The sequence below is a fragment of the Paramormyrops kingsleyae genome, chromosome 25, assembly GCF_048594095.1.
Source record: "Paramormyrops kingsleyae isolate MSU_618 chromosome 25, PKINGS_0.4, whole genome shotgun sequence".
NCBI classification, from domain to species: domain Eukaryota; kingdom Metazoa; phylum Chordata; class Actinopteri; order Osteoglossiformes; family Mormyridae; genus Paramormyrops; species Paramormyrops kingsleyae.
This window is the reverse complement of record NC_132821.1, coordinates 16,083,345-16,098,804: the sequence shown is the minus strand read 5'-3', so window position 1 is coordinate 16,098,804 and position 15,460 is coordinate 16,083,345. Positions and strand designations below refer to the sequence as shown.

The 15,460-nt window shown below is 42.5% G+C and overlaps 1 protein-coding gene across 2 annotated transcripts; it reads right to left on the bottom strand.

Annotated features, from left to right (window-relative positions):
- Positions 1 to 465: 465 nt before the first annotated feature.
- On the bottom strand, positions 466 to 14,819 carry LOC140583060 (uncharacterized). Of its 2 annotated transcripts, XM_072707633.1 has the most exons (9): positions 14,802 to 14,819; positions 14,257 to 14,388; positions 12,155 to 12,179; positions 11,952 to 11,991; positions 9,047 to 11,330; positions 2,362 to 2,477; positions 2,068 to 2,198; positions 1,647 to 1,902; positions 466 to 1,544 (listed from the first exon to the last, which is right to left on the bottom strand). In XM_072707633.1, exons 5-6 carry the CDS (start codon positions 11,328 to 11,330, stop codon positions 2,437 to 2,439), a joined length of 2,325 nt encoding a protein of 774 aa, XP_072563734.1. In that variant the 5' UTR covers positions 11,952 to 11,991; positions 12,155 to 12,179; positions 14,257 to 14,388; positions 14,802 to 14,819; the 3' UTR covers positions 466 to 1,544; positions 1,647 to 1,902; positions 2,068 to 2,198; positions 2,362 to 2,436. The 2 variants fall into 2 exon arrangements, with proteins under 2 accessions (XP_072563734.1, XP_072563735.1); XM_072707634.1 differs by lacking the exons at positions 466 to 1,544; positions 1,647 to 1,902; positions 2,068 to 2,198; positions 2,362 to 2,477; positions 14,802 to 14,819 and having other exon boundaries at positions 9,130 to 9,209; positions 9,505 to 11,330; positions 14,257 to 14,778.
- Between the last annotated feature and the right edge of the window lie 641 nt (positions 14,820 to 15,460).

Sequence of the window (15,460 nt, the reverse complement as noted above, 5' to 3'; positions counted from 1 at the left end):
GTTCCATCTTTTTCCATGAAGTCCTTCAAGATGTACAGACAGTGCAATTAATCCTGGGATTTTGTTTGAATTATATAGTTTTGGCTCTTGGTAGTCTTACACTACATCACCATGTCCACTAGCATTTTTAAACATAGGACTACTGCTGCATACTTGGGCTACTTTTGCTAATGAGACTAGTCACCCTGAAACACCAGACTGCAAGCATATTGCAAGCTATTATAAGTTGCAGCTACTTACCATCAAATGTCATTATAGTCCAGTGGGTCTTTTTCTTAATGTTGATCATAGCATTGAAATACTTGCCATATGTGAATCATCTTACTATGTATGCATGTTGAAATGGAACCAGACTGGACCTACCCTAGTTGAAAAGCATTCTCAGTTTTATACTGTAGGTGTACTCATCATGCTTAAGAATGACAACAATAATACTTATCATACTTATTCTTTATGATAGGCAAGCCACATAACACATAATAAACATCTGAAAATTTCAAGAGACTACATCAGTCTTACAAATTCATGCTTGTGCTATTGTTTGTGGGGTCTCCTGAGGTACGTCATAGTCACAACAGTGGATGCAGCACAGCTGACATAATATTACATGTATGATGATAAAATCATTACTAAATGAACAGTTTACAAATAAAGTGCAATTGTGCCATTCTGCAACATGGTGACGTACTTCCGAATATACAAGCGACCTTACTACACGTTAGTGCAAGTAAACACAGGAATTCTGCAATATGTCCCCAAGTAGAAACATCTTAGGAGACATGACTAATGCTTTGGTATTGCAGAGTAAAAGTGAAAAGAAATAAATGAATACACAATGAAACAGATATACAATAGATGGAACATTGACATATGAAACATTGATAGATAAAAATTATTCAAAAAATGACACTACAAATGATACAATACACATTGAAATTGTAATATTGTCTCGCAATATTTCATAGTCTCAAAGCGCTTTACGGCATCCCTGCCCAAAGCCCACAGTGAGCAAGCCAGAGGCAACAGTGGCAAGGAAAAACTCCCTAGAAGGAAGAAACCTTAGGAGGAGCCAGACTCAGAGGGGGAGCCCATCCTCCTGGGGCCAGCAGGGAAAGTCAGTCATAATTCACATTTTCCCAGTCTTCGCATTTGAGATGCAAGCAGAGGGCAGGCAATTGATGGTAGGCAAGTGCTGGAGCTGTGCCAGATGGCGGGGCAAACAGTAGTACGGCAGCAGGGCAGAGGGGGAATACATCACAGGCAGAAGGGCAGAAGAATAGAACCACAAGAAATAAAACTGGCACGCCATAACAAGAAACATATAGGAGCATGACATTATAATCAAGGTAGCCTGGGTGTCATTATATAGTGTTTGGAGATTATGTGTGGCAGGGTTCACTACGGATATCAGTGCTCAATTGAGGAGGCTTGTGCGCACTGCACACTAGGCCTGAGTCCCCCACACACGGCTTGGCTTATTGGCAGAAAGGGCGAAGGGAGACTTGATGCAGTGGCCATGGGGTCAGTGACATCGACAGCAGGCACTGGAAAAAACAGGAAACATGCATGTCAGTGAACAAGAGACTGGCAGTTGCAAAGTCAAACTACCTCAGAGAAAAAGTAGCCTTGGAATGAGGAAAACTCACAAGGGCAAGCAATCTTCTGGTCAAGTAGCAAGGAGTGCGATGTGTTATGGGAACTTCATGTAGTGGGCATGGAGTCAGCAACATCAGTAACACATGAAGTGAAACTGGCTCAGAAAGAACAGTGGATAATGCAGTAGCCTATAGGCTGCATAGACAGACGATTGGCAGCAGGCAGAGATGGTGATATGCAAGCGACATTTATACAAAGGTCCCTTGGGTTGATATTCATGGTGGTAGATGATTTTGCAATGGTGACCTGAGGAGATTCATACAAAAAGTCAGGTTAAAAATCTGGAATGCCAGGACATACCAGATGATTTTGACAATGTTCAGCTGGCTAATGTGTCAGGTTTTGTACCATGAACTGTGGTGGAATATCTAAGACAATGACGGTAAGGGAGACACTGTGAATCATGCCCACTCGGTCATGCACAGCCACTGTGTCTAGATGAATATTGTTGGCGACAAACTGCCCAGCTTTTCCAGTTTCTTCCTTGCACTTCCATATGTATGACTGCATTCCATGTTACTTGCTTGTAGCTTTATCATCAACTGTAGTAGAACAGAACCACACACAAAATGAAGTCCAGCCTAGAGACTGCATCACATACTTTACGACAATACAGGAAAAGCAGAGCTAAATCCAATGTTTCCTTCCATTAGTCTGAAACTTTTCTGTAAAACACTACACAGACAGATGAGTATAAGGGCTTACCGTGGCCTACAGATGTCTGTGGTCATTTGCACTTGAGGGCTCCAGACAAGGTTTGCCAAGGGGTGAAAGGAATCTTCAGGTGGTGGCCATGGGGTGAGTGATGTAAACAGCAGGCACTGGAAAGAGAGAAAAAACAGAAATTTGCATGTCAGTTAGGCAAATATTAACAGTGGCCAAGTAAAAGTGCCTCAAAGAAGAAGAAACCTTCGGAAGAGGCAAACTCACATATCCAGCCCAGCGTACTCTGGCCAGGTTGCAGGCAGTATGATGCATTACTGTCCCAATCTGATGCCATAACAAGTGCAGAGGGTGATCTGGCTTAAGGTGGGGAGCATACACAGACGGCTGGTGGCAGGCAGAGGTGGACATAGGTAGGGAACATGCATGCAAACGTGCACACAAGATCCCATAGCTTGATCCTCAGAGTGCCACATGATGATTGTACATTGGTAGTCTTGGGAAATTAGTAGGAAGAGAGACTACAAATAAACAAAAATGGTTTGAACAAAAATGTTTGCCGCTGGGGCTGAGTCGGGGGGGCGAGGAATGCTGCATTCCATTTATGTTGGAGTTCCGAACTGGAAATGTCAGGCTGCTTTACACATAAAACTTTGTAGTGACCACAAATAAGTTGAGAAGTGACAGAGTCCACAGATAAGTTGTGCATGTTGTCACTTCCAGAAACACAGAAACAGTGTCCTGACAGCAAATGGAATGCACTACAACAGGGGTGTCAAACTCTAGTCCTGGAGGACCGGAGCTCTGTCTAGCTCAGTTGTTTCCGTTCCACCACAAAAGATTCAGTTCAAGAGTGACGTGTTAATTAGCACAAGGAGTTGAATCAGGTGTGTTAAATGAGAGGAAACTCAAAAATGTGCAGGGCTTCGGCCCTCCAGGACTGGAGTTTGACACCCCTGCACTAGAAGATTAACACAAATGACAATGTCCCCCCCTGACCCAGCCCCCTAACCTCACCCCTGTGCCAGCCACCACAAGCTTAGGCCCAGCCCCAGTAGACCCCTCTCCAGAAAACTCAGTCCATCACAAATTTTATTATCAGTTTGCATACAATTTTACAGACAATGTAGGACAACACATTCGTGGTGGCTAAAATATGTCGGCATTACAGAAACACAGATACCGTTTTCGACAATGTCCTTCACATACACATGATCAATCAAAGTGCCGTTCCCAGTGGTCGCGTCTTTCACAAGTTGAGCATACCCATGTTCCTCCATAAAAGTGGCGATCGTACTTCCCGTGAAAATATTCTCATTAAAATCTCCCATGATGATTTTCCCTCCTTCCATGCTGTCCATGAGAGCGATCAACTGCATCAGATTCTTCTGAAAGATTGACACAGCATAAGAGGGTGGTCTGTATAGTACAGAGACTGTTGTTTTCAGTAGGCCCACATTGAACTGGAGACACTCAATGTTGACACACTGCAAATCAACAACGCTACAGTTGGTATGTTCTTTATAATACACGCCCACACCACCATGCTGTTGGTTCTTCATTTCGGCAAAGATTGAATCGTCACCATCATATGCGAGATGTCTCCGTTTCCCGTAGAATGAAAATCCACTCAGGTGTACCTCTTCTGTGTCTTCCTCTGAATGTAACCACGTCTCTGTCAAGCAGATGATATCGGCTTCCATATACCTTCCGTCTTGCTTTACGTCATCCAGGTGACATGCGAGTCCTTGAACATTGTGCAGGAGAATTCTGCATGATGATGGCACTTCCGTGACAGGTTCAATAAATGCAGGCATGCTTTGCATTGCAGTCTCAATGTCCTGTTTTGCGTATATAACACTTTCCTTGAAGTCTTCTATTATGAGGCCTTCCAGAGAAGTCACACGGCTTAACGCTACGTATGCCTGTCCAGCTGCAAATATCTTCTTCAGTGATACAACAGCCTTATCCACAGTCAGACCTTGTACTTTGTGTACTGTGCAAGCCCATGCTAATCTCAATGGAAACTGACGTCGTGCTGCACCGCTGTTACCCACTCTCTCCTCCTCTGGTTTGATTCGTGTCGCTCTGTCCAAACCTTTGATTAAGCACGGCTTCTTTGCTCTGAGTGACTTACCAGCTGCTTCATTGTCAAACGTGACGTATATTTCGAATGGGAAATCGTCCTCAGTACCAAAGCACACCTCACTTACCGTACCAAATGCACCATTTACCAGGCCGTCTGAAACGTCGATGTTTTTCAGTAGCATTACCCGTGCATTAACACCTACGTGAAGTGTTTCTGACAGACACGTCTTGTAAACTTGTGCGTGATGTCCAGCTTTCCTTTGCAGTCGGCCAGTTGCAGCGACCCTTTCAAAGTCCTGAGCGTGAATGATGACAGGGTCTGAGCATACCTTCTGCAGCATGCGATGGTTATGCAGATCGGCTTCATAATTAGTCGCATAGATATGAAGGGCAGTACTGTCTTGTCCTTGGTCTGTCACCCGTCGTTTCAGCATAGCAATATCTTCCTCTAGCATTGCATCACCCCTTTTGCGTTTCCTTAGCCGATTCAGCAACTGTGCAAAATCCAAATCTTTCTGTCTCATGATGTCCGTCAGCTCCACTGAAGCAAAATGATTCTGCCATAGATTGACACCTTGAGTCTCAGTATACAAAGGTTTCCCTTTCACTGGACAAAGCTGGTAGAAATCTCCAACGGCAACTATTGAGACGTTACCAAAAGCAGAATAATCTCCAGTTTGCTTGATTTGTCTCAATCTGCCATGAATATATGAAAGCAGTTTGTGATCGACCATTGAAATCTCATCTATAATCAATATCTGCAGGTTTCCCAGTTCAGCTCTCAATGAATTTATCTTCTCATCTCCAAGTGGTTGATAAGGCAGCTTCACATCTGTCGCAATGTGGAAACAGGCATGTATCGTCGCAGCACTGATGTTGTAGGCACTAACCCCAGTCGGAGCAGTCAGCAACACATGCCTCTCATCCGGGTTATCTGACAACTTTGACAAGATACAAGATGCCTCATAATGTACTGCTTTGATCAAGACAGACTTGCCCACACCTCCAGGTCCAGATATAAATACATGAAATGGTTCTGGATTTTCACCACGTGTCTTCTGTAAACACCAGCTTCTTATTTTGTAAAAGATCTCAGACTGCTTCTTGTTCAGTGAGCGAAGCAAAGCCAGCGCTTCCTGCCTTGACATACCACAAGGATTGTCCTGGAACATATGGCGACCCGGTCTCGGTAACAAATCTGGTATCTCATCACGGTCTTCGCTCATTTCTGGCCTTACACTGGATTTGCTGGTGAGGCACTCCAACCGTTCACATTCAGTCTCTGGACAGATCAGTGCCCATGCATCTTCCATTACACCATGCAACTGTAGATCTTCCTCAGCTTTGTCTATCACATCCGCTTCCTTTTCAAAACTTGCCATATTTGAGTCGACGACCCGTTTCACCGAATGTAATTCATTACCGAAAAACTTCACAAAGCCAGTCTCGTAGAAGTCCTGGTAACTGCCAAAAGGAGGTGGTTTTAGTTGGCCATCAAAATAATGTGGTAGGAACAGCTGCAAAATGCTTTGATGGTATTTCTCTAGGTCCTTTGTGGGCGAAAACCTAGCATACCGAACAACAGCTGCATCTGTGCGTGTCCTTTTCTTCACGAATCCTAATTTCCTGTCCAACTCTATACTGCCAGCAGACGAGCTCTCAGATTTTGATAAAATTCTGTATTCAGAAGCAAATCTCGCCAGGCACATTTCTGAAAAGTCTTCTGTTTTTGGTCTGCCTTTATATCTGTCAGTGATACTGTTCATCCAAATGTTCTGCTCATCCTCCTCCTCACACTCTGCTTTCTTCCGTATGACATGTAGTGGAAGACTCATTCTCACCGTATGCTCTCCAGTTGGGATAAACTGCACTTTGCGTGATCCCTCTTTCAACCTCATGTTAGTCAGACGATACACACTTTCCTGAGCTGAAACTTCACGATTATGCAGAAACACACTGCCCAGTTGTCGAAGAGCTTCTTTCGCATCAAGGTTGCCTTGCTGGGAGGCCTCTTTCTGAGCATTTGCCAGGAGCAGTCCCATCTCTCTCTCAGCTTTGGAAATGTAGGAGATGATGTATACAATACATGAATATGCATCAACCACAAACTGAATGTCCATGTTTGCATTCCAACATCGTAGGAGGTCTCTGTTATATTGGTTCACCCAGACTTCACATGGTCTTCTCTTCAGAACGATGCTAGTGTTCTTTGTTAGTCTCGAGTAAGCAGCTTCAAATACTTCTTGATTTAGATGAATTGCATCAAACAAAGAATCAACAGAGTCATAGTTGGCCTCAGTGTTCAGCAGAGCATGCTTCACTTTCTTCATGATGGCCGCTGCTACTTCTTTTTTGAGGTGTTTTCCATCTGACTCAGCATTTCCAAGTTTGTGTGATGACAGAAATGTCCTGTTACTTGGTGGACGTGGGAAATTAAATCTACAAGTTGTCCCTTTTTTCTTGCATGATTTCGAGTGTCTCTTACTATGTTGCTGTACACTACATACGATTTCATGCATTTCATCATCATCCTCGGGCATTTCACATGTCACATACCGATCAATGAAAGCTGCTACTTCGTCGTCCTCACCTTTACCAACCTTTGGTGCATCTTCCACCCAGAACAAACAGTGAGTGTGAGGTGATCCCCGTTGCTGAAATTCTACTCTGTAGAAGTAGTCAACTATTTTGCCGATGGGTTGCGCTTCTGACATGATCACATCTTTCAGGAAGCAGTGAAATCGATGATCAAACATTCTAGCGGCCGTTACGGGATTATTCTTCAACAGGGCACATCTTTCTGACCACTCTAGCTTGGCGCTTTGTGCATCAATACCATCTTGTTTGAAGATTGCCGTCATCAGTTCCGTCCAGCGTAAATCGGCAGAGGAAAAGGAGCAAAACCATGTGGGAATACCAAGCTGTCTCACCATCGCAAACAAATCTTTCTGAACACTTTGCCAAAAAACAGGGGTGCCTCTGATGGGTCTCAGAAATTTGTAGCCTTCATCAAAATTAAACATCCTTCGTAGAGACTCCGCGTTTGTCAAAGTTTCTGACGTGATGGTGCTTTTGTCCCAGACATCATACCCTTTTCTCACAGCAATGGACACATTTGACACAACTTGCTGAAGCTCAGACAAATACTGCCCATAAAAAATATAGTCCAAGTTTTTTGCAAAACGTCCATCTGCATTAAGGATCCTTGTATTTAAATATCTAGACAATGTCAGTTTCTCATTCCTCCTCTCGTGAAAAGTGCCTGTGGCTTTTGGGAAAAGGACTGGAAAACATTTAGCCTCATTAGACTCATCAGTCAAAAGCCTCACTGGATTGTTTCCTTCTGCGGGTGCCATAGCCATTATTCCGTCAAAGTGCTGATCCAGGATCTCTTGTGCTATGTCAACAGGTTGAAGGCACGTATCCATATACATGCCATGTTGTTGTCTATCATGCAGAGTTTCATCCATGTCCTCATCTTCCATGTTATTTTCAGCATGGTCTTCATCATCATGTATGTCACTTACATCAGCAGGGACGTCTTCAGTTCTTTGTAGTGGATTAATCCAATCATTGTTGAACTGTATATCACTGTAAAATTTGTTATGCTCTCTAAGATACATCAAGGCCTTCTTTATCTTTTCTGGGTGCACAAATTCATATTTGTAGTGTCCTTTGTAAGTTAACTTCCTCTTCAGCTTCACGCGAATCATAAGGTCATCGTTGTTCACTCTCGGTAAAGCTTGGGCTACATTTGGAACACTAGATGGGACGCAAGTCACCGGACCATGAACACCATTTTGTCCACCTTTTGGCAAAGACACAATCCTCATGAAAGGAATATGCATACCAATCAGATGCTGTTCTAGTGAATTTAAACATTGCAACTCAGTAGGGACTGGCTGTAAGGCTAGATTGTTTGTGACACTCTCAGCTGGAATTCTCCCATCATGAATCTTTCTGTGACATGTGTAGCAAATCCACAATGAACCTGCAGGGCCCCTCAGATCACTACAGTTTTCAGAACAGGCATCTACACATTTATGCAAATATGTATCTGTGATACACCGCGATGCCACTAAAGCAACCCCTTCTGATTTTCTCAAGTATTCATCTTTCCTGCATATGACAACTTGATGTTTAAACAGCATTCGATGACACACTGAACAAATGTACACAGGTCCTGTATTAATTTTCTCTCTAAACTGTTCAATCACATACCTAATATCCTTTCTTTTATCCTTCTCTTTCACCCGTTTTTCAATATTTCTGCTTTTTACTGCAGTAGCAAACTGGCTGTTTGTTTTGTATCTATCAATACTAGATTGCTTGACACGTTCCCTGTGTTCAATGTCTACGGCATATTTATTCACACTCGACTGCTTGAGACGTTCCCTGTATTCAATGTCTACAGCATATTTATTCACACCAGACTGCTTGACACACTCCCTGTGTTCAATGTCCACGGCATATTTATTCACACTCGACTGCTTGAGACGTTCCCTGTATTCAATGTCTACGGCATATTTATTCACACCCGACTGCTTGACATGTTCCCTGTGTTCAACGTCTGTGGCATATTTATTGACACTCGACTGTCTCACACATTGCCTATGATCAGCGTCTGTGGCATACTTACAGATGCTCGACTGCTTCACATGATCTCTGTACACTTCATTCTCACGGTAGCGCTTTGTGCTTCTCTCAAGTTGTTCCTCCTTGTACACCTTACTTACTTCATACCGTCTTTTCTGTCGTTCCAGTCTCCGACGACACGATGAAGGCACATCAGAAGTGGCTATCTGAGAGCAGGTCGCAGCACAACCATCAGCATCATGCCTTTTCACACAAGTTACAGCCTCATAATGTGACTCATTACAATGTTTCAGGTATATACCCGTCTGATCACTATCACAACCAAGACATGTGGAGTACTTTAACCATCTGTTATGAGAGTATGTGAAAATATGCACACCAAGCAGATTGGCAGCAGCTTGAATCTCTACCTCAGATGCCCAAGTACCAACGTACTTCATCCGTGATGCGGCAACATACTGAGTGACGGAAGAGTGACCTTCTCTCAGACAAGCGGCATACCTGGATTCATCTCTTAGTATGTGGGCAACAACAGCACACCTGATTTTCCTGTGTTCTCTCTCGCTTCCAGTTATAGCAAAAGCCACAGACCTGAAAAAGCAGTTACCATCACCAGTGATAGGCATCGTTCTGCAAGGATCACCCATTGGAAACTCTGCAGTCACGTCTACATGACCATGCTCGACGTACACCACACCTAGTTTACAGGACAGGCGTCTTTGCTGCTGCGTTGTCAAAGGACTGAAGGAAAACTGCTCACTGTGCAGCTCACCGATAAAGACCACATCAGCTTCATTACCAGCATAGACATCATCCTCACACGCTTCATCATCTGTCACATTCAGCCTTACCGTACCATATCCAGTCTCTGGTGTGCTGGTCAACTGGTCGAGTCTGGTGACTGATGAGTTACCTTCGGAATGCTGCTGTGCGATGCTTTCGGTGGGTACACTCACACTTACAGCTGTAATCTCAAACTGCTCCCCAGTTGCATCTAAAGACAGGCCCAGGATAGCAATGTGGTTCAACAAAGAGTCTAGGCTAGAGTGGTAAGCCAGTATGCTTCTGCCCGATGCTTCGCTTGCGCCATCTTCCCGTCGGGAATGCGAGTCGATCACCACATACCATGACCCTTGCTTAATGAGAGCACAGGTATTGACTTTTAGGGTAAAAAGACATGCATCAAACCGTGAGAATACTCTTCTTACCGCTTCATCAGTCGACATAAGAACATCACACATATCTCCATACTCACTCACACCAAATAATCCAACAAACATGTCATCGTGGTACTTTATTTGAAATGTATCACCATTCAATGAGTACTCTGTCGGTAGATCTCTGACAAACAGATACCCAGAAGCATCTCGAATTTTCCCAGCGTCTCTGATGGTACTGTAGAGGTCGTCTCCGTTCAGCAGCACTTGATCAATGTCTGTGACTGACCAGGTTAAAACATTTTTTATTTTACACGTTACTATAGCAATCAAACTATTAGCCACACACTGTTTGTTACCGTTGATTCCAAATCGTCGGTCTCCTTGATGAAATGAGCCTCTCACTGTAGGTGCCTGAGGAAAATGAGGGGATACAGGTACAATTACAGGGTTCACATGTTGTTGTTGACCCAGGATTGGGCAATGGTTTGGCAGTGCCAGGTTGCTTTTCAGTTCAAGCTCAGGTTCAAGTTCAAGCTCAGGTTCAAGTTCAAGTTCAAGATCAGGTTCAAGATCAGGTTCAAGATCAGGCTTATTCAAGTATTTGGGGTCAGTTTTTCCAGCCTTTCTTTTAGGAGGGGGCTGGAATGCCTCGTCCGTCGGTGCCTTTCCTTCACCGGGGGAAGGAGAAGACCTACAAAACTCGTCAACTGTCGTATAAATGGCACCCAGGGCGGGAACCCGGTGGTCATGGCTAGTCAGCAAAGTCGCAGTCATCACCATTTTGGTATTCCGAGAGGGGGGAAATGGGTTAACCCCGTCATCAGTCACAGCCATGACAGACACAGGCCGCGACTGTGCGGCCTGGTCAGGTTGTTGGTCGTGGCTCGTCCGCCGAGTCGCAGTCATCACCATTTTGGTATTCCGGTAGGGGGGAAATGGGTTAACCCCGTCATCAGTCCTAGCCACGACATTGATGGCAGCAGCAGCGGGGTCAGGCTGTTGGTTGTGGCTCGTCAGATTAGTCACGGTCAGCTCCATTTTGGGTCGGGGAAAAGGGCATACCCCGTCAACAGTCTCAGCCACAACATCGCTACAAGTAGCTAGACGCCTATCCATTAGCCTCTTCTTCGCTGCTGCTGAACGCCGGGATGCCTTGGTGCGAGGCATCTACAGATGAACAGGAGGCAGAAAAAAAAAATACAAGACACACCTCCTTCCAACTTTACTTTGCAGTCATGTCAAATGCATATACATGGATGCGTTTTGTCAGGAGCGGTTCCAATGGTGGTCTTGTGTGAGACTGTACACCAACAAAGTTCTGCCCTGTTTACACTCCTTAACCTATAATACATCTGTCTCACATGACTTGATTTTTTAAAACAGAGACAGAAAACACTACAACAGGTAATTCAAACTGCCAAACATCCATATCACACACATCAGCAAGTTTTGCCTCAACACCAAGTGACCTAAATGTTTCACATGTATGCCGATTTGTCCCGTCACTATAATAAAATTTATTGAAAGACCTACAGATTTCTCATCCCGTCGATACAAATACATTTTGGCTGCTTAACATTAGTATCGTGGCCATTTCTCATATTGTGTGACAGCTTCTCTGTCACTACACATCCAATGTCTACGCAACACACAAAGGCACAGCTGTTTCATGTTAAGCAGTAAGATAATTACCATTAGAATACTACGATTCTACTGCTATGGCAAATATATGCAGTAAAATAGTATGACATGAACAAGCAATGCAGGGTTCAAGTGCACAAAGCATACCTCCTATCACTTTGTCTTCGAGTCTAAGTCCACCAGAAATCTGCAGAGAAAAAAAGACAAGCAAGTTTCTTTGCGTCAACATTTCCCACCAGTCATCTTTATTGAAAACATGTAAACTTGATATGCCTTTTAAGGTCATTCAAGCTGATTGACCTAAGCTAAAACATAATTGGCGATAAAGACATCGGCTTCAAAATATTCACCTTTGATGCGACAGCTCTTCAAAGTCTACAAAGACAACATGCATCAGTTAATGACTGACGTACATTTATTGTACAAGCATTTCATTAGTATATGCAGCAGTGTGATAAGCTTCCCATACACATACAGAAACATTTTCCACTGTACCAATCATAGCAGTGTGGTTGGTATGAACTTTATCAACATGCATAACTAGTAATAAAAGTTTTAAAAAACGATAAATTAGGTTCTCACTAAGATCTAGCCACAGCAGTCAAATTAACAAAAGTCCAGTGAACAAACATGGCTGAGACGTTATGCAGCCACACAGATTTGTTTCACGCTGGTTAGGGCTGCACGATATTGCGAGGGGGGGAACACAATATTTATTCTTTCCACGATGTATATTGCAATATTACGATTAAAAAAAAAAAATCTAATTAGTTCAACAGCTCTTTTGGTATGATTAACCATTATAGAAAGATTTAACTGATTTTGCCCAATTATAATGGTAATAACCGAATCAGAACTAAAAGCGTGACCATTAAACTAAGGAAGCTTATTGCATATAGGAGTTAACATGAGTGACGAAATAGATCAAACAGAACATTTTAATGTCCAATTAAACCTTTTTATAGCCACGGTGAACATAATGGTCATTCCATGTCAGACTTTCTGACCTCATCGTCACGGATTTCAATGACACTTGGCATGGTGATTTGGTCAGATAATCAAGTCATGAAACTGAAATTGGGCATGTCTTCGATCAATATTGAGGGACAAAGTTTTAACTTTTCTCTCTGTATTGTGCATGGCGGAGTTCTGCTTTGATGTGCATGCACAGACACGTGCGCGGACATACAGGAGCACATTCCCACCACCGGACAGAGCGCACATTGGAAAATATGTTGCATCAACCACCTGAAAAGCAGACAAACATCTCATAAAATAAATGTTCTGGTGATTAGTTCAGTTGTTATATTGACTGCTGTCCATGAACACCATGAATCCTGACTGTGTTCCCCCCCCAAAAGCGATCAGCATTGTGAGGAATTGTGGTTTTGATACACATTTCAGAAAAGTAATCGTATCTCAGCAATAACTAAAAAACCAAATTTTCTGGAGATGTTCATGACGTTATGAGCTAACTGTAGTAAAAAAAAAAAATCATCAATTTTGAAATAGAAATTCAACACCAAAAAAACCTAACATTTTAATCAGTTATTACATAGCAATTATTCATATGTGGATGGCATAGAAATTTGTTCAATCTATAGAGCTGGACAATAGCTTTAAAACAATGAGTACTATTTCTGTGCAGCTTACATTAAGGTAAATATACACAGTCATACTGGGTCCCCCGTAAAAAAAAAGTTAAAACTGTTTGCTTAAATCTCCCTCTGTCTGATCTAAGACACGCTTAATTTCAGTTTCACGAGTTACTCATCTGACCAAATCAGCATTCATTATAATCTGTGATGAGGTGGTCCAAAACTGATGATTTGACATGGAATCTCCTATAATCATGCATGTGTCACTAATGTTAGTGAAACAGCTGGATCAGTCTTTCAATCAAGGAAACCAACTAGCAAAAGTACAAGACAAACCAAGCAATTTAGCCAAGTAGTGGGAGCCTTTCATTAAAGTAGTTATCGCTAATAGGAATACATAAATGGTGACCACCTAATCCATGTCAGGAGAGAAACTAGGAGCTAATTCAGGTTTTAAAAACTACTTTAATGAAAAGCTCCCCCTACTCGGCTAAATTGTTTGGTTTGTCTTGTACTTTTACTAGTTGGTTTCCTTGATTGAGAGACTCATCCAGCTGTTTCACTTTAACATTAGTGACACATGCATGATTATACGAGACTGACCAATCAACACAGCAAGAACTCGGTGCTTAAATTAATTCCAGGTATTTTTAATTGAAATGGTTAGAATGGTAGTTTGCAAATCCTGTCATAGCTCATACATGTCCCTCATAACATGGATTGGGTGGTCACCCTAACCACTGAACTCAAAAGATAGCTAAAACAACTTACAACAAGGTAATCTAAAAGCAGAATACACGATACCACCAACAAACAAGTAATAGATAGACCGTTACATTAATACACAGGCTTACCTATTCAGTAGTAAAATGCAGAGGATTAGCCTCCCTAGTGCACAGGCCAGGGCATAGTCACTTCCACGTAAAAATAGTCCCTCTCGTTACAACTAATGAAGTTAGTTGTTTACGCTAAATTCTACAAACTTTCTACAAACACACAGCAACAAACCATCAACAAACAAGTAAAAGCAGATTTGGCTGACAACATAACCAAACTCTTTAAGACACAAAACTAGTAAATTACTACTGCGACACTGACTAACCACTATAACAGTAATGCTTTGCACACCGTTATGCTTTAAATTTGTGATTAAGACCGTATATGCAAACATGCTTAGAAAAAACAAGACACCTAAAATGGCTGCCACAGCCCTTCGTGGTGCATTTAACACCACAGAAACAAACGCTTACGTTAGTGCTCAAACAATATTGCCTAAGACTGAACTAAAAATATTTTTTTTAAAAAAACCTTACCACAAAATAAACCACCTACAATTATAAAACAGCAAAGTGTCAACAGAATAATAAAAACATAACATTACAAATATGAAGCGTCTTACCTGTTGCAAGGCCAGAAGTCAAATGCAAGGCAGGAGCCTTCCTATGACTGAGACCTGGGAGTGGTCACGTACGTCAGCCAATCAAAACCGTAAAAACAGCTCCCGGCCTCTTTGTCAACCTACCTCAGCGAAACCAAGAAACAAAATGGCTGCCGCTACAACGCCTCTTTACGGCTATTATGAATTAATGCTTAATCAGCTTACCACTTTATGAAGTTATTTCTTTACGCTAAATTATACACAGCTAACTCTTCAAACATACAGCAGCAAACCTTCAACATAGAAGTAAAAACAAATTTCACTGACAAAAAACTTAACCAAACTCTTAAAATGTAAAGTAGTAAATTACTACTGTGACAATGACCAATTAGTATAACAGTAATCCTTTGCACCCCGTAACGCTTTATTTAATGTTAAAAATTAATATCAAATTTTAATAACACAGAAGCATTTCAAGCATCAGCTGCCTCTTTCAAAAGACCGTTTTCATAGACGTCGACATGAAACATACATCGCCTGTAGAAACTTTAGTGAATGAATCTTGTGAAAATGTTCTATCGGCAGCCCGATGTGCACGGCGTACTCTCCGTAAGGCAAGTCGAGGGAGGCGTAAAGGCGCTTTCCCCACGAGGATCAACGAAGCTTCAATTATTATTAAT